Source organism: Salvelinus alpinus, chromosome 28, assembly GCF_045679555.1.
Source record: "Salvelinus alpinus chromosome 28, SLU_Salpinus.1, whole genome shotgun sequence".
Classification (NCBI taxonomy): Eukaryota; Metazoa; Chordata; class Actinopteri; order Salmoniformes; family Salmonidae; genus Salvelinus; species Salvelinus alpinus.
The window spans coordinates 33290857-33309350 of record NC_092113.1 but is presented as its reverse complement, the minus strand read 5'-3'; the positions used below and the strand labels follow the sequence as shown (position 1 = coordinate 33309350).

At 47.0% G+C, this 18494-nt stretch overlaps 1 protein-coding gene across 1 annotated transcript; it reads right to left on the bottom strand.

Annotated features, from left to right (window-relative positions):
• Positions 1-693: 693 nt before the first annotated feature.
• LOC139558007 (small ribosomal subunit protein eS26-like) lies at positions 694-2812 on the bottom strand. The gene is made up of 4 exons (XM_071373378.1): positions 2697-2812; positions 1652-1829; positions 1145-1275; positions 694-797 (listed from the first exon to the last, which is right to left on the bottom strand). Exons 1-4 carry the CDS (start codon positions 2781-2783, stop codon positions 759-761), a joined length of 435 nt encoding a protein of 144 aa, XP_071229479.1. The 5' UTR covers positions 2784-2812; the 3' UTR covers positions 694-758.
• Positions 2813-18494: the final 15682 nt, after the last annotated feature.

Below are 18494 nucleotides of genomic sequence, written 5' to 3'. Positions count from 1 at the left end.
GTGAAATGTTGTGTTTGCATCCTCATGTGAACAAATGAATATCTTAATATCTATTGTACTATGAATGCACTTGATGTACATAGGATAATTCTATGACATATGAGTGAGAAAATGTAATTATCAGATTCTTATTTATCCTTTCCAGTGGCAGGTAGCCTAGCAGTTAATTAAGCGCTTTGGTCCAGTATTTAAGGGGAAAAAATGTGCCAATGTGCACTTGAGCAAGACACTTAACCCTAATTGCGCATGTAAGTTGCTCTGGATAAGAGTTTGCTAAATTATTAAAATGTAAAAATTGTGTGATGACAAATGAATTCTGTATGAACTGTGAAGTATCTTCAAGCAGCAGGTTAGTAACCTCAAGGATAGTTGTTCCTGTCATAGTTAGGCTTTAATTTAATTGCAATGTTGTAGAAATATTTTGTGAGAAGAAATGTAACATGACAAAGAAAAAACTATTTACCTCAAGATAACAGAGACACGAAACTGCCTCATTCTTTGAAATAAGTTACTTTTGGTATCAAGTGCTTTTATGGTGTGCAACCTAACTCTGTTCAAGTAACACATGTCCAATAAAAATACATGTAATGTTCTGATTGGACATTTTGTTCTCATTAATGTGACATTCAATATAAAGCAGATATTGATATGGCTCTTCTACCAAGTCGGTATACAAATGTAACACTTCTGACATACAGTTAAATCACTTTTATTTGTTGACATAAAAATGATAGTGATCCCTAGGATGGTCAATGACATTAACCCATGGGCTTTGGAGGAGGTCTTGGGGCACCTCCCTAGAAGGGAGAAAAAACATATTTAGTTAAATATTCAGAACATGATTTTAATCTACTTTCCCTTAACTTCCTGTCCTTATAGGAGCTTCAGGATTCAGACTAGGTTCATTTAAATAGATTCAGATCATGCATTCAGGTTTGTAATCAATAAGTTGATTTTGCGAATTGACTAGTCAATGTCAAATTAACTTGACATTCTTAGACTACATGGTTTTGGATTGAAAGCCCACCCAACACGCTCTTCCAGAATCTATGCAATCACATTGAGTAAAGGGACGAGCATTATTGGGACGATTAACTTCACTAGGAGTTAAAAGGCATTGCCAATACACAGTGCTATAACTTACACTGGGCCTGAAGCGGGGTGGTGGTGTACGGTCCTTCCTGGCCTCGGTGGAGCGATTCCTCACCACCTTGCTGTGGATGGCACAGCTCACACAGTAGTGCAGCTTCACATACAGTTTGGGCAGCACGTAAGCTGGAGAGGGCAGATAACAATAAAGGCAGGGTTAGATCAATGGCCCCTCACAGTTAGGCCAGAATATTGATACTACAGTAGCCATTAAGCCATTGTAGTCTAGGTCACAGAGGCATTCAATCCAGCCATAACATGTGTACAGGGAAAAAGGTATTTTTTATGCATCAGAGCTCATGATACTTTCACATTTCATCCAGTAAAATCTTCCCAAAGCGACAGATGTAAATAAAATAAAAAATAAAAAATGAAATGTGAAATGAAATGTGCCTTCCAAAAACCCGATTTCAGACTCTGAAGAGACTGACATTACACCATCCTTATACTGGATACTTCAATATTTTTTAAGTGTTTTTATTGACATTCAGCAGCTCCTTACCATCGAACACACTGGCCTCTGTGATGTCCCTCACCGCAGCAGCCTCCACAATGTTTCTGATGACAAACTTCTTGATGGCCTTGTCCTTGGGAACACACCGGGCACAGTTGGTGCAGCGGATGGGCTGAACATGTCCACGTCCCTTCTTGGCACGGCCATTGTTCCTTCTCTTCTTAGTCTGGGGAGAAGATATCAGTTATTTACTTAACCTTTATTTAACTATTCAAGTCAATTAAGACCAAATTCTTATTTACAATGACTGCCCATCCGGGCCAAACCCTCCCCTAACCCGGACGACGCTGAGCCAATTGTGCGCCGCCCTATGGGACTCCCAATCACGGCCGGTTGTGATACCGCCCGGTATCGAACCAGGGTCTGTAGTGACGCCTCTAGCACTGAGATGGAGCCAGTTAGATTTAACACTATAAAACCAATGTGACAGCCGGCAACAAGCCAAGTCTCGGGACCTGGCTTACAACGTTCCTGAACTGATCCGGTAATACAAATTCAACGCAATGCATTTATATAATCGATTTCCCCTATTCATCTGTGCCACATCATTCTGATAATGAAAACACCAAAAGTGTTTGCGCCTAGATAACATGAATGTGTTAACTTAGTTAGTTTCCAAGCTAAACTACTACTAGCTAGCCAACCAACCAACGTCAATCTATTATTGCTGTTGATCTGTTAACTAGCTATCCAACCAACTGTGTCGACAGACTAACCGATTATTATTCTGCTTGAATATGCAGTTTGGCGCCGATCACCTGGTTGACAATTTATATCAAAGCATTACTATAGACGACCCCGGTTGAACAGCGACACAAATCAAGCGCGTGCCCTGTTGTGGCAGCATGCGGCTAACTAGCTAACCATATTTGACATCATTCCTAGCTAGAAAAAACATTTTAAACACTACATCTGAAAAATGTATTACATATTACTTTTTTCTATACATAAACGACCAATCCAGTGGTGTATTTTCGTGTGTTTATTTCATTTCAACAGAATGGGCCTGTAGAAGAATCAGAGAAGCGCTTACCATCGTGTCACGTAAGGGTGGAAAGAGAACCAGCCGGAAATGGGAGGAGAATTCATGTCTTCCGTCTGACAGGAGATCAATGCGCATGTGCAAACCCAATGTGCGTTTTGTTTAGACGTCCACTTGATGTCACTATTGACCCGTTTATGAGATCAAGTTTGTACAGCTGTTCTTTTATATACTGAACAAAAATATACACGCAACATGCAACAATTTTTAAGATTTTACTGAGTTACAGTTCATATAAGGAAATCAGTCAATTGAAATACATTAATTACGTCCTAATCTATGGATTTCACATGACTGGGAATACATATATGCACAGATACCTTAATGCTGGTCACAGATACCTTAAAAATAAGGTAGGAGCGTGGATCAGAAAATTAGTCAGTATCTGGTGTGACCACCATTTGCCTCATGCAGCGAGACAGATCTCCTTTGCATATAGTTGACCAGGCTGTTGATTGTGGCCTGTGGAATGTTGTCCCACTCCTCTTCAATGGCTGTGCGAAGTTGCTCGATATTGGCGGGAACTGGAACACGTCGATCCAGAGCATCCCAAACATGCTCAATGGGTGACATGTCTGGTGAGTATGCAGGCCAGAAGAACTGGGACATTTTCAGCTTCAAGGAATTTTGTACAGATCCTTGCGACATGGAGCTGTGCATTAAAATGCAACTGTGTTCGTTGTCCGTAGCTTATACCTGCCCATACCATAACCTCACTGCCACCACGGGGCACTCTGTTCACAACATTGACATCAGCAAACCAATTGCCCACACAACGCCGTACACGTGGTCTGCGGTTGTGAGGCTGGTTGGACGTATTGCCAAATTCTCTAAAATGGCTTAGGGTAGAGAAATGAACATTCAATTCTCTGGCAACAGCTCTGGTGGACATTCCTGCAGTAATCATGCAAATTGCACGCTCACCAAAAACTTTAGACAACTGTGGCATTGTACTGTGTGAAAAAACAGCACATTTTAGTGGCCTGTCAGGTGGATAGGTTATCTTGACAAAGGATAAAATGCTCACTAACAGGGATGAAAATTTGTGCACAAAGTTTGAGATAAATAAGCTTTTTGTGCGTACAGGCATATTAGGCCTGTTTATGTGCTAATTTCATGTGTTGTGTGTCTGGTGATGATTCTTACTCGTTTTGCACAAAGGCAAAGACACTTCTAGAGACTCTAAATCCCTTTGTCTATACTCTATCTGCACATTTGTCTTTTGCTGGCAGCACTATTCACTTAGTCAAATTCTTTGTAAGTGTAAATGTTCTTGGCGAATAAATTGATTCTTATTCTGATTCACATGGAGGTGGAGGGTTACTGGTCAGATGACCTAGGGGGGGAATAGCGTTTTACATGGGAATTGCTTTGGCTACAATTTTATACTGTTTTTAACCGTTTTTTAAAGGATTTAAATTTGAGACAGCCTCACACTAAGGCCAGGACTAGTTAGACCTAAGGCTAGGCAGGCCATTGCAATGATGACATATCACACTATTACTGGGCTCAGTTGGCTATCATCAATAACATAAAAGTAACTTGACTGTTATCCTGATAAAGTTGGTGGAAGAGAGAGGACAGATTTGGAGGGTGCAAGCCATAGGTGACGTCCCAAATTGCACCCTATTCTCTACATCGTGCACTACTTTCGACCAGAGACTACAGGGCCTACAGAGCCCTGGTCGAAAATAGTGCACGATGTAGGGAATAGGGTACCTTTTGGGACGTCACCTGATTGGCTGACAGTCTAAGTCAGGACAATTCTGCCTCTGGAAGCGATTACAGAGTTGGGTGAGCAGAGCAGTGAGAAAAGGCTAGGGCCACCAGATCCAGTGTCTGTGTGTGTGTACACGTTCCTTCTGTGTGTGTGTGTGTTTACACGTTCCTTCTGTGTGTGTGTGTACACGTTCCTTCTGTGTGTGTGTGTGTGTGTACACGTTCCTTCTGTGTGTGTGTGTGTGTGTGTGTTTACACGTTCCTTCTGTGTGTGTGTATTTACACGTTCCTTCTGTGTGTGTGTGTGTGTGTGTTTATACGTTCCTTCTGTGTGTGTGTGTGTTTACACGTTCCTTCTGTGTGTGTGTGTGTTTACACGTTCCTTCTGTGTGTGTGTGTGTTTACACGTTCCTTCTGTGTGTGTGTGTACATGTTCCTTCTGTGTGTGTGTGTGTGTTTACACATTCCGTCTGTGTGTGTGTGTGTGTGTGTGTGTGTACACGTTCCTTCTGTGTGTGTGTGTGTTTACACGTTCCTTCTGTGTGTGTGTGTGTGTGTGTGTTTACACGTTCCTTCTGTGTGTGTGTGTGTTTACACGTTCCTTCTGTGTGTGTGTGTGTTTACACGTTCCTTCTGTGTGTGTGTGTGTTTACACGTTCCTTCTGTGTGTGTGTGTACATGTTCCTTCTGTGTGTGTGTGTGTGTTTACACATTCCGTCTGTGTGTGTGTGTGTGTGTGTGTGTGTACACGTTACTTCTGTGTGTGTGTGTGTGTGTGTGTGTGTACATGTTCCTGTACATGTGTGTGTGTATTGGAGAGGGCCCGTTAGCAGCAGTTCTCAGCATGCATGCAGACTGGATGATGTGTGGCTCCTGTGGTTGGCTGTTCCCTGTATCACTGCCGTTAAAAACCCAGTGCCAAAAGAAATGTCTTCTTTACAGGGCCGGCTGCCAGACTCTGGGAAGGAAAGAAGAAATGTCTTCTTTACAGGGCCGGCTGCCAGACTCTGGGAGGGAAAGAAGAAATGTCTTCTTTACAGGGCCGGCTGCCAGACTCTGGGAGGGAAAGAAGAAATGTCTTCTTTACAGGGCCGGCTGCCAGACTCTGGGAGGGAAAGAAGAAATGTCTTCTTTACAGGGCCGGCTGCCAGACTCTGGGAGGGAAAGAAGAAATGTCTTCTTTACAGGGCCGGCTGCCAGACTCTGGGAGGGAAAGAAGAAATGTCTTCTTTACAGGGCCGGCTGCCAGACTCTGGGAGGGAACGAAGAAATGTCGTCTTTACAGGGGCCGGCTACCAGACTCTGGGAGGGAAAGAAGAAATGTCTTCTTTACAGGGCCGGCTGCCAGACTCTGGGAGGGAACGAAGAAATGTCTTCTTTACAGGGCTGGCTGCCAGACTCTGGGAGGGAACGAAGAAATGTCTTCTTTACAGGGCCGGCTGCTAGACTCTGGGAGGGAAAGAAGAAATGTCTTCTTTACAGGGGCCGGCTACCAGACTCTGGGAGGGAACGAAGAAATGTCGTCTTTACAGGGCCGGCTGCTAGACTCTGGGAGGGAAAGAAGAAATGTCTTCTTTACAGGGGCCGGCTGCCAGACTCTGGGAGGGAAAGAAGAAATGTCTTCTTTACAGGACTGGCTGCCAGACTCTGGGAGGGAACGAAGAAATGTCTTCTTTACAGGGCCGGCTGCCAGACTCTGGGAGGGAAAGAAGAAATGTCTTCTTTACAGGGGCCGGCTGCCAGACTCTGGGAAGGAAAGAAGAAATGTCTTCTTTACATGGGCCCGGCTGCCAGATTCTGGGAAGGAAAGAAGAAATGTCTTCTTTACAGGGGCCGGCTGCCAGACTCTGGGAGGGAAAGAAGAAATGTCTTCTTTACAGGGCCGGCTGCCATACTCTGGGAGGGAACGAAGAAATGTCTTCTTTACAGGGCCGGCTGCCAGACTCTGGGAGGGAACGAAGAAATATCTTCTTTACAGGGCCGGCTGCTAGACTCTGGGAGGGAAAGAAGAAATGTCTTCTTTACAGGGGCCGGCTGCCAGACTCTGGGAGGGAAAGAACACATGTCTTCTTTACAGGGGCCGGCTGCCAGACTCTGGGAGGGAACGAAGAAATGTCTTCTTTACAGGGGCCGGCTGCCAGACTCTGGGAGGGAACGAAGAAATGTCTTCTTTACAGGGCCGGCTGCTAGACTCTGGGAGGGAAAGAAGAAATGTCTTCTTTACAGGGGCCGGCTACCAGACTCTGGGAGGGAACTAAGAAATGTCGTCTTTACAGGGCCGGCTGCTAGACTCTGGGAGGGAAAGAAGAAATGTCTTCTTGACAGGGGCCGGCTGCCAGACTCTGGGAGGGAACGAAGAAATGTCTTCTTTACAGGGCCGGCTGCTAGACTCTGGGAGGGAAAGAAGAAATGTCTTCTTTACAGGGGCCGGCTACCAGACTCTGGGAGGGAACGAAGAAATGTCGTCTTTACAGGGCCGGCTGCTAGACTCTGGGAGGGAAAGAAGAAATGTCTTCTTTACAGGGGCCGGCTGCCAGACTCTGGGAGGGAACGAAGAAATGTCTTCTTTACAGGACCGGCTGCCAGACTCTGGGAGGGAACGAAGAAATGTCTTCTTTACAGGGCCGGCTGCCAGACTCTGGGAGGGAAAGAAGAAATGTCTTCTTTACAGGGGCCGGCTGCCAGACTCTGGGAGGTAACGAAGAAATGTCTTCTTTACAGGGGCCGGCTGCCAGACTCTGGGAGTGAAAGAAGAAATGTTTTCTTTACAGGGGCCGGCTACCAGACTCTGGGAGGGAACGAAGAAATGTCTTCTTTACAGGGGCCGGCTGCCAGACTCTGGGAGGGAAAGAAGAAATGTCTTCTTTACAGGGGCCGGCTGCCAGACTCTGGGAGGGAAAGAAGACATGTCTTCTTTACAGGGTCCGGCTGCCAGACTCTGGGAGGGGAAGAAGAAATGTCTTCTTTACATGGTCCGGCTGCCAGACTCTGGGAGGGAACGAAGAAATGGCTCCAGAGAACTTTGACTAACTGATAAAAAAGTTGCTTGCCATCAAATTCGCAGCCGCTCATAGAACAGTCTTGCCACCACTTGTGAAAAAAATCCTAGGGGAAACACTTCAATGATATGATACATCAAGTGTCTCTCACTGAATCATTCCTGTGCTAGCGTCTTCTAGGGAAGTCAGTCACAGTATCATGTCACATGACCTGGCCCGCCTGGGTTCATGGTGTTGTCCTCCTGGCTATGTTGGATAATGACGATGGTAGAAATGTCTAATGTCTGAGATGCAACGTTTATTGGGTGTTTAGGTGTGTGTTAATGAACATGAAGAGGAGCAAGAAGAGTCGGGTGTGTGTGTGTGTGTGTGTGTGTGTGTGTGTGTGTGTGTGTGTGTGTGTGTGTGTGTGTGTGTGTGTGTGTGTGTGTGTGTGTGTGTGTGTGTGTGTGTGCACACTCACATGTGTGTGATAGAGAGAGGGACACAGGAATGTGTCAGATTTCCTGTAAGCCACCATTGCTCCTAAACTGCAGCAAATAAACATTCCTGTGCTGGTGTGTCAGAGTTGAGCCCTCGCCCACCATCGTTGCTGTAAAACACTGCCGGTCAGTAATTAAAACCAAAAACACACCACTTTCCCTCTTTGTCTCTACATTCTGCAGTGGGATGAATTTAGACAATGGCCAACTAATATCTGATATTACAATGTTCCCAGCCTTTGTGTGATCCCTACTGATGAGATAAGATATGTTACAGCTAGACAGGTGGACACAGACCCACAGTTAGATACTGTAGACAGGTAGACAGACCCACAGGTAGATACTGTAGAGAGGTAGACAGGTAGACAGACCCATAGGTAGATACTGTAGAGAGGTAGACAGGTAGACAGACCCACAGTTAGATACTGTAGACAGGTAGACAGACCCATAGGTAGATACTGTAGAGAGGTAGACAGACCCACAGTTAGATACTGTAGAGAGGTAGACAGGTAGACAGACCCATAGGTAGATACTGTAGAGAGGTAGACAGGTAGACAGACCCACAGTTAGATACTGTAGAGAGGTAGACAGACCCATAGGTAGATACTGTAGAGAGGTAGACAGACCCATAGGTAGATACTGTAGAGAGGTAGACAGGTAGACAGATCCATAGGTAGATACTGTAGTTCATATGGTCATAGGTAGATACTGTAGTTCATATGGTCATAGATAGATACTGTAGTTCATATGGTCATAGATAGATACTTTAGTTCATATGGTCATAGGTAGATTCTGTAGTTCATATGGTCATAGATAGATACTGTAGTTCATGTCACGTTTCTGACCTTATTTCCTTTGTTTTGTCTTTATTTAGTTGGTCAGGGCGTGAGTTGGGGTGGGCAGTCTATGTTTGTATTTCTATGTTTTCTATTTCTCTGTTTGGCCTGATATGGTTCTCAATCAGAGACAGGTGTTTTGCGTTGTCTCTGATTGGGAACCATATTTAGGTAGCCTGTTTTGTATTGTGGGTTGTGGGTTATTGTCTATGTGATAGTTGCTTGTGTCTGCACTGTTTCGTATATAGCTTCACGTTCGTTTTGTTGTTTTGTTTAGTTTGTTTAAGTGTTCTTCGTTTTCGTTAAATAAATAGAGAAGAATGCATTCACTTCACTCTTCCACCATACAACGAACGTGACAGAATAACCCACCAAACAAGGACCAAGCAGCGTGGTAACAGGCAACAGCAGCAGGAGAACCAGCGTTATCTGGAGAGATGGACTTGGGAGGAAATACTGGACGGCAAGGGACCCTGGGCACAGGCTGGTGAGTATCGCCGCCCCAAAGCTGAGCTGGAGGCAGCGAAAGCGGAGAGGCGGTGGTATGAGGAGGCTGCACGAAAGCGCGGCTGGAAGCCAGAGAGGCAGCCCCAAAAATTTCTTGGGGGGGCACACGGGGAGTGGTGTTATTAAGCCAGGTAGGAGACCTGAGCCAACTCCCCGTGCTTACCGTGGAGAGAGAGCGACTGGGCAGGCACCGTGTTATGCAGAGATGCGCACGGTGTCCCCGGTGCGTGTGCATAGCCCGGTGCGGTACATTCCAGCACCTCGTATCGGCCGGGCTAGGGTGGGCATCGAGCCAGGTGCCATGAAACCGGCTCTACGCATCTGGTCACCAGTGCGTCTCCTTGGGCCGGGGTACATGGGTCCAGCCCTACGTATGGTGTCTCCCATACGTGTACATAGCCCAGTGCGGCTTATTCCACCTCGCCGCACTGGCATGGCCACGGGGAGTATTCAGCCAAGTAGGGTTGGGCAGGCTCGGTGCTCGAGACCTGTAGTGCGCCTCCACGGTCCGGTCTATCCGGTGCCTTCTCCACGCACCAGTCCGCCTGTGGCAGCCCCTCGCACCAGCCCAGTACCACCAGTGCCAACACCACGCACCAGGCTTCCTGTGCGTCTCCAGAGCCCTGTAAGCCCTGTTCCTCCTCCCCGCACTCGCCCAGTGGTGCGTGTCCCCAGTCCGGTACTACCAGTTCCGGCACAACTCACCAAGCCTCCTGTGCGTCTCCAGAGCCCTGTACGCCCTGTTCCTGCTCCCCGCACTCGCCCAGTGGTGCGTGTTCCCAGCCCGGTACCACCAGTTCCGGCACCACGTACCAGGCCTACTGTGCGCCTCAGCAGGCCAGAGTCTTCCGTCTGTCCAGCGCCGCCTGAGCTGCCCGTCTGCCCAGCGCCGCCTGAGCTGCCCGTCTGCCCAGCGCCGCCTGAGCTGCCCGTCTGTCCAGCGCCGCCTGAGCTGCCCGTCTGTCCAGCGCCGCCAGAGCCGTCTGTCAGTCAGGAGCCGCCAGAGCCGCCAGCCAGTCAGGAGCCGCCAGAGCCGCCCGCCAGTCAGGAGCCGCCAGAGCCGCCCGCCAATCAGTAGCTGCCTTTCAGTCAGGAGCTGCCCCTCAGTCCGGAGCTGCCCCTCAGTCCGGAGGCGCCCCTCAGTCCAGTGGGGCCATTTAGGAGGGTCGCCGTTCCTAGGAGGCCACGGAAGCGGGTATTGACTATGGTGGAGTGGGAGCCACGTCCAGCGCCAGAGCCGCCACCGCGGACAGACGCCCACCCAGACCCTCCCCTATAGGTTCAGGTTTTGCGGCCGGAGTCCGCACCTTGGGGGGGGGTACTGTCACGTTTCTGACCTTATTTCCTTTGTTTTGTCTTTATTTAGTTGGTCAGGGCGTGAGTTGGGGTGGGCAGTCTATGTTTGTATTTCTATGTTTTCTATTTCTCTGTTTGGCCTGATATGGTTCTCAATCAGAAACAGGTGTTTTGCGTTGTCTCTGATTGGGAACCATATTTAGGTAGCCTGTTTTGTATTGTGGGTTGTGGGTTATTGTCTATGTGATAGTTGCTTGTGTCTGCACTGTTTCGTATATAGCTTCACGTTCGTTTTGTTGTTTTGTTTAGTTTGTTTAAGTGTTCTTCGTTTTCGTTAAATAAATAGAGAAGAATGCATTCACTTCACTCTTCCACCATACAACGAACGTGACAGAATAACCCACCAAACAAGGACCAAGCAGCGTGGTAACAGGCAACAGCAGCAGGAGAACCAGCGTTATCTGGAGAGATGGACTTGGGAGGAAATACTGGACGGCAAGGGACCCTGGGCACAGGCTGGTGAGTATCGCCGCCCCAAAGCTGAGCTGGAGGCAGCGAAAGCGGAGAGGCGGTGGTATGAGGAGGCTGCACGAAAGCGCGGCTGGAAGCCAGAGAGGCAGCCCCAAAAATTTCTTGGGGGGGGCACACGGGGAGTGGTGTTATTAAGCCAGGTAGGAGACCTGAGCCAACTCCCCGTGCTTACCGTGGAGAGAGAGCGACTGGGCAGGCACCGTGTTATGCAGAGATGCGCACGGTGTCCCCGGTGCGTGTGCATAGCCCGGTGCGGTACATTCCAGCACCTCGTATCGGCCGGGCTAGGGTGGGCATCGAGCCAGGTGCCATGAAACCGGCTTTACGCATCTGGTCACCAGTGCGTCTCCTTGGGCCGGGGTACATGGGTCCAGCCCTACGTATGGTGTCTCCCATACGTGTACATAGCCCAGTGCGGCTTATTCCACCTCGCCGCACTGGCATGGCCACGGGGAGTATTCAGCCAAGTAGGGTTGGGCAGGCTCGGTGCTCGAGACCTGTAGTGCGCCTCCACGGTCCGGTCTATCCGGTGCCTTCTCCACGCACCAGTCCGCCTGTGGCAGCCCCTCGCACCAGCCCAGTACCACCAGTGCCAACACCACGCACCAGGCTTCCTGTGCGTCTCCAGAGCCCTGTAAGCCCTGTTCCTCCTCCCCGCACTCGCCCAGTGGTGCGTGTCCCCAGTCCGGTACTACCAGTTCCGGCACAACTCACCAAGCCTCCTGTGCGTCTCCAGAGCCCTGTACGCCCTGTTCCTGCTCCCCGCACTCGCCCAGTGGTGCGTGTTCCCAGCCCGGTACCACCAGTTCCGGCACCACGTACCAGGCCTACTGTGCGCCTCAGCAGGCCAGAGTCTTCCGTCTGTCCAGCGCCGCCTGAGCTGCCCGTCTGCCCAGCGCCGCCTGAGCTGCCCGTCTGCCCAGCGCCGCCTGAGCTGCCCGTCTGTCCAGCGCCGCCAGAGCCGTCCGTCAGTCAGGAGCCGCCAGAGCCGCCAGCCAGTCAGGAGCCGCCAGAGCCGCCCGCCAGTCAGGAGCCGCCAGAGCCGCCCGCCAGTCAGTAGCTGCCTTTCAGTCAGGAGCTGCCCCTCAGTCCGGAGCTGCCCCTCAGTCCGGAGGCGCCCCTCAGTCCAGTGGGGCCATTTAGGAGGGTCGCCGTTCCTAGGAGGCCACGGAAGCGGGTATTGACTATGGTGGAGTGGGGGCCACGTCCAGCACCAGAGCCGCCACCGCGGACAGACGCCCACCCAGACCCTCCCCTATAGGTTCAGGTTTTGCGGCCGGAGTCCGCACCTTGGGGGGGGATACTGTCACGTTTCTGACCTTATTTCCTTTGTTTTGTCTTTATTTAGTTGGTCAGGGCGTGAGTTGGGGTGAGCAGTCTATGTTTGTATTTCTATGTTTTCTATTTCTCTGTTTGGCCTGATATGGTTCTCAATCAGAGACAGGTGTTTTGCGTTGTCTCTGATTGGGAACCATATTTAGGTAGCCTGTTTTGTATTGTGGGTTGTGGGTTGTTGTCTATGTGATAGTTGCTTGTGTCTGCACTGTTTCGTATATAGCTTCACGTTCGTTTTGTTGTTTTGTTTAGTTTAGTTCTTCGTTTTCGTTAAATAAATAGAGAAGAATGCATTCACTTCACGCTGCGCCTTGGTCCACCTCTCTTCCACCATACAACGAACGTGACAGTTCATATGGTCATAGATAGATACTGTAGTGTATATGGTTATAGGTAGAGACTGTAGTTCATATGGTCATAGATAGATACTGTAGTGTATATGGTTATAGGTAGATACTGTAGTTCATATGTTCATAGATAGATACTGTAGTGTATATGGTTATAGGTAGATACTGTAGTTCATATGGTTATAGATAGATACTGTAGTTCATATGGTTATAGGTAGATACTGTAGTTCATATGGACTCGAACCACTCAGTGCTCAGATTTAACAAACAGATTTAACAGTTCTTTCAGATGTCTGTGAACAATGCAAACTAACGCACATGGAATCCCCTTCCATTACAGAACATTGATAGCATACCAGAGAATCTCTAGAATGTATAGTTTTGTTTTACTGTTGGAGGCATAGTTCCTGTTTTCCTCTTCTAAGACATTTATAAATGCTCCTATTAGATAAAGGTATAGAAACCTGCCTTTTGATAGTTCACATTACAATTGTTTTGTTTAGATGTTTATCTTGTTATTACAATGTCGGGAATCCTCTCATTATTGCTTCATCACTCCTGTTCTTACACCAAACAATACCAAGGTGGCTCCTATTCCTCCCTATCAAGGCAGGCTACATGTAGCCTATTCAGCGAGCATGGCTATGTTGTCATTGAGGACTCTATCTGCGCTGCAGTCCTGTGGTTTAGAAGATGATTTAGTCTGAATGAGATGCTATCAGGCCAACTGGGAAGGAGCAGCCCGTCCCGTCAAGCCAACAGAGATAATCAAGGGGTCATGGTCTGTATATCTGCGGGGTTAATAATCAACAGTAATATATAAGCCGTAGTCCTACGCAGGGAAAATATTATTCTGCAATTTTGCTGGAATTTTTACAAGAAGCCCTGACCTTAGCTGTTGTGTTTTATAAGATACAGTAGATCTTCTTCTCCACAAAATAATCTCTGTAATTGACCTGTTACTGTCCAGGTCAGAGAACACAATCATGGTACAGTGAAAAAGAGCTAATTCACTTACGAACGCACGTACGCACGTACACACAAACAAACACACACACACAATTCAGCGGTGGAGGTGCTCTGTTTGAAAATAGTCCCTTCTCTTAAAAAGTGGCACTCAGTCAGTCCTCCTTATTGGACAATCCCAGACCAGTGTGGTTTTGTCTTGGCCAATTATCAAGTTACTTAATTAGTGCCATTATTCAATTGACTTTATACGGCTCTTGGCCCTAGTGTTGTCGGTTAAGTTGTTCCCCGGAGTTGAGGGTCATATACAGTAAAGGCATTTTAGCACATTGTTTGAATTAAGTTATGGATAAAATGGGAAATAGATTAATTCAGACAGGAAATGCATTAGTTAACTTCAGGTATTGGGACACTAAAGTCATTAGTTAACCTCAGGTATTGGGACACTAATTGAAGTGACAGTCAAAAAAGGAGTTACTTCCATCAAGAGGATCATGGGTACATGTAAATTGCTCTGATACACTCCTCTACCCTGTGTCCTTTATCCCTTCTCTACCTTCCGTATTCCTGTTACTCTTTCTTTTCTCCCCTCAAGCCTTTCCCCCTCCTTCCTCTCTCTTGAGTTTAGAGAGATGCTAGTCCACTAATATTGTGAAGTTGTTGAGTTGTTGTTGTTTGTGCTGAACCAGTGTTCTTGCCTTTCCTACCCTGGCTGCCTGGTCTGTTCAGCTGCATATTGTGCAAGCAGCTGTTAAGCTGTTGTTGTTGTTTGTGCCTGAGAAGAGTGTTGGTTTCCCACCATGCTCTCTCCTCGCCGCCCGCCTGGCACAGCCCTGAGTCATGTGTCAAAGGTGGTTAGAGCAGAACAGACTGTGGGAACAGCCGGCTATCCTCTCCCGGGTCCCCGGGTCCCCACCCAACCAGAGGGGCAGCCATCAATCCAAGACACTCTGAATAAAACACAAACAAACACGCATGCACACACAGGAACACACGCACACAAACACACACAACACAACACAAACGATCAACCCTCAACGCTCACACCCTCTCCCCAATAATCCGCGGAAGCAATTTTATCTCGACTCGGGTGGCGGCCCATTGTCGTCAAACCCCTTCAATCTTTCCTTATTAACTCTCGCTTTGTCCCGCATCCGAGGCTCCTGGACTCATCTCTCCTGCATTCCGATCGCTGCTGCTCCCAGCAATCCCAGGCAACCTCCCTCCACCCCTCCACCCCCTGTTCCCCCCACTCCCCCACTCCCTCCCAGCAGATCCACAGAAACTCCTCTTTTTTTCACAACCTGCCGATCACGTACATCTAGAGAGTTAGGTAGAGGGCATTAACTATGGGTTTTCTGAAGGGGAGAGAGGTAGCGTGTTAGGGAGAGTGCGATGAGGAGGAGGAGAACCACAAAGTGACTCCAGCCTAGACAATTAGAACAATGGGTCGGGCCGGTAGGGGGCTAACTCGCTGCGTCACGCCTGGACGCTGGGGTATTTTGTCGGTTTAATGAATTGTCAGTCAGGCCAGGGCGGCATGGCAGGCGGAGCGGGGAGAGGCCAGCAGGGACCCAGACACTAAGTCGCTATTTATTACACTGCCTTTGTCACTAATTGAGCTAATTACCACTGACTCCTCAGCACTCGCACAATGACAGACCCCTACCCACCACTACTTCTCCCACCACCTCCCATCTCACAACTGGCCTGGGAGTTAAGCCCTGCCTGCCTTTTTTTCTGGCATTTTTTTTTTCTCTCTCTCTCTCTCTCTCTCTATTTCCTGCTCTCTCTCTCTATTTCTTGTTCTTTCTTGCTCTCTCTCTCTTTATCTTTCGCTCTCTCTCTCTCTCTCTATTTTCTATCTTTATCTATCTATCTTTCTCTGTCTTTGTCGCTCTCTCTCTGTCGCTCTCTCTCTGTGTCAATTCAATTTTCCATGCTTTATTGGCATGGGAAACATATGTTTACATTGCCAAAGCAAGTGAATTAGATAAACAAAAGTGAAATAAACAATAAAAAATAAACATTACACATACAAAAGTTCCAATAGAATATTTCAAATGTCATATTATGTCTGTATATTGTGCTGTAATGATGTGCAAATTGTTAAAGTGCAAAAGGGAAAATAAATAAACATAAATATAGGTTGTATTGACAATGGTGTTTGTTCTTCACTGGTTGCCCTTTTCTTGTGGCAACAGGTCAAAAATCTTGCTGCTGTGATTGCACACTGTGGTATTCCATCCAATAGATATGGGAGTCTGTCTGTCTGTCTGTCTGTCTGTCTGTCTGTCTGTTTGTCTGTCTGTCTGTCTGTCTGTCTGTCTCTCTGTCTATCTCTGTCTATCTCTCTGTTTGTCTCTCTTTCTCTCTCTCTCTCTCTCTCTCTCTCTCTCTCTCTCTCTCTCTCTCTCTCTCTCTCTCTCCTCTCTCTATCTTTCTCTCTCTCACTCTCTATCTTTCTCTCTCTTGCTCTATCTCTCTCTTTCTCTCTCTCTTTCTCTCAATTCAATTCAATTTGCTTTATTGGCATGACGTAACAATGTACATATTGTCAAAGCTTACTTTGGATATTTACAATATGAAAATAATAAGAATCAAAATTGTCAACGGGACAACAGTAACAACAATAACCAAGGGTCAAAATAACCATACATTGAACAATAACAATAAGCATACAGTAGAGGACATGTGCAGGTTGATTGGTCTGTCAGACACTGCCCCTCATCTTATGGCAGGCAGCAATGTAGTGCGCTGCCAACCCACAGCTCTCTGCATCCTCCCCCAACAGGACGGGTAGCCTACTCTCATCGGAGAGGTCTTTGAAACCTTGAATAAGGGTTTCAAATTTGGGGAAACGACACTCTCTAATTGTTTTATATTTATATGCAGCTCTGTCTCAGGTTCTGCTGTTGTGCAGTGGTTGCACAGCCTTTTCTCTACAGTGAGTCAGGTTTTCCTGTGTCTACCCTTCTCAATGGCAAGGCTGTGCTCACTGAGCCTGTACTTTGTCAAGGTTTTTCTAAGGTTTTGGTTAGTAACCATGGTCAAATAGTTAGCCACGGTGTACTGTCGATTTAGGGCCAGATAGCACTGCATTTTGCTTTGTGCTTGTGCTTCCCAATAAGCAATGTAGTTTTGTTTTGACTGTGTTATAATTTGGTTTATTCTGATTGATTGGATGTTCTGGTCCTGAGGTGTGTTAGTAGAACAAGTTTGTGAACTCAGCCCCAGGACCAGCTGGATGAGGGGACTCTTTTCTTTGCTCAGCTCTTGGCATTGCAGGGCTTGGAAATGATATGAGAGGGGGTCACTGTATTTTAGATGTTTCCAAAACTTAATTGCTCTTTTTTGAGTTTTTATTATTAGTGGATATTGGGATATTTTGCCCTGCATGCATTGTTTGTAGTTTTCCTCTGGACATGTAGGAGAATCTTAGAGAACTCTGCATGCAGGGTTTCAATGGGTTGTTTGTCCCATTTTATGAAATTTTGTTTCGCAAGTGGACCCCACACCTCGCTGCCATAAAGTGCAATTGGTTCAATGACACATTCAATTAGTTTTAGACAAATTTTAATTTTAGGTATTTCAATTTGAATTTGTTTTCTAATGCCATAGAATGCCCTGCGTTCTTTCTCAGTTCATTCACTGCCTCATTAAGGTGTCCAGTTGAGCTTATTTTTAAACTTAAGTAATTGTAGTGTGTGCAGTACTCTATATATTTTGTACCAATTGAGAACTTTGGTCTAATTCCCTGAGATCTGGATCTTCTCTGGAAAATCATTATTTTAGTATTTTTGGGGTTTACTGCCAGGGCCCAGGTCTGGCAGTACTGCTCTAGCAGGTCCAGGCTCTGCTGTAGGCCATGTGCTGTGGGTGACAGCAGGCATAGGTCATCTGCAAAGAGTAGGCATTTAACCTCTGAATTGTGGAGACTAACACCAGGGGTTGTGTTTTTTTTCTAGAATAGTGGCTAATTCGTTGATGTAAATATTGAAGAGTGCAGGGCTCAGAATGCAACCCTGGCGAAAGCCCCGCCCCTGGTTAAAGAATTCTGTTATTTTCTTGCCAATTTTAATGCTGCACGTATTGCCAGTATACATTGATTTAATTATGTCATATGTTTTACCCCCTACACCACTTTCAATAACTTTGTAGAACAGTCCTGTATGCCAAATAGAATCAAATGCTTTTTGGAAGTCGATAAAGCAAGCGTATATTTTGGTATTATTTTGGTGGACATGTTTATCTATGTTTATTTGTGTAGGGTGTAAATATGATCAGTCGTGCAATGTTTTGTTATAAATCTTTCTCTCTCTCGCTCGCTCTCTTTCTCTCTCTCTCTTTCTCTCTCTCGCTCTCTATCTCGCTCTCTCTCTTTCTCTCTCGCTCTCTTTCTCTCGCTCTCTCTTTCTCTCACTCTCTTTCTCTCTCTCGCTCTCTTTCTCTCTCTTGCTCTCGCTCTCTTTCTCTCTCGCTCTCTTTCTCTCTCTTGCTCTCGCTCTCTTTCTCTCTCGCTCTCTTTCTCTCTCTTGCTCTCGCTCTCTTTCTCTCTCGCTCTCTTTCTCTCTCTCTGTCTTTCTTTCTCTGTCTGTCTGTATCTCTCTGTCTGTCTCTCTCTCTCGCTCTCTTTCTCTCGCTCTCTCTTTCTTTCTCTCTCTCTGTCTTTCTTTTTCTGTCTGTCTGTATCTCCCTGTCTGTCTCTGTATCTCTCGCTCGCTCTCTCTCTCTATCTTTCTCTCTCGCCCTCTCTCTCTCTCTTTCTCTC

Bases quoted from the DNA above. Each gene is read 5' to 3' on its own strand.
- LOC139558007 (XM_071373378.1), bottom strand. From the start codon at position 2,783: ATGCGCATTGATCTCCTGTCAGACGGAAGACATGAATTCTCCTCCCAT. The intron at 1,830-2,696 runs GTAAGCGCTTCT...TCTTCTCCCCAG, and splicing joins CACCCTTACGTGACACGATG to ACTAAGAAGAGAAGGAACAA. The intron at 1,276-1,651 runs GTAAGGAGCTGC...TGCCCTCTCCAG, and splicing joins AGAGGCCAGTGTGTTCGATG to CTTACGTGCTGCCCAAACTG.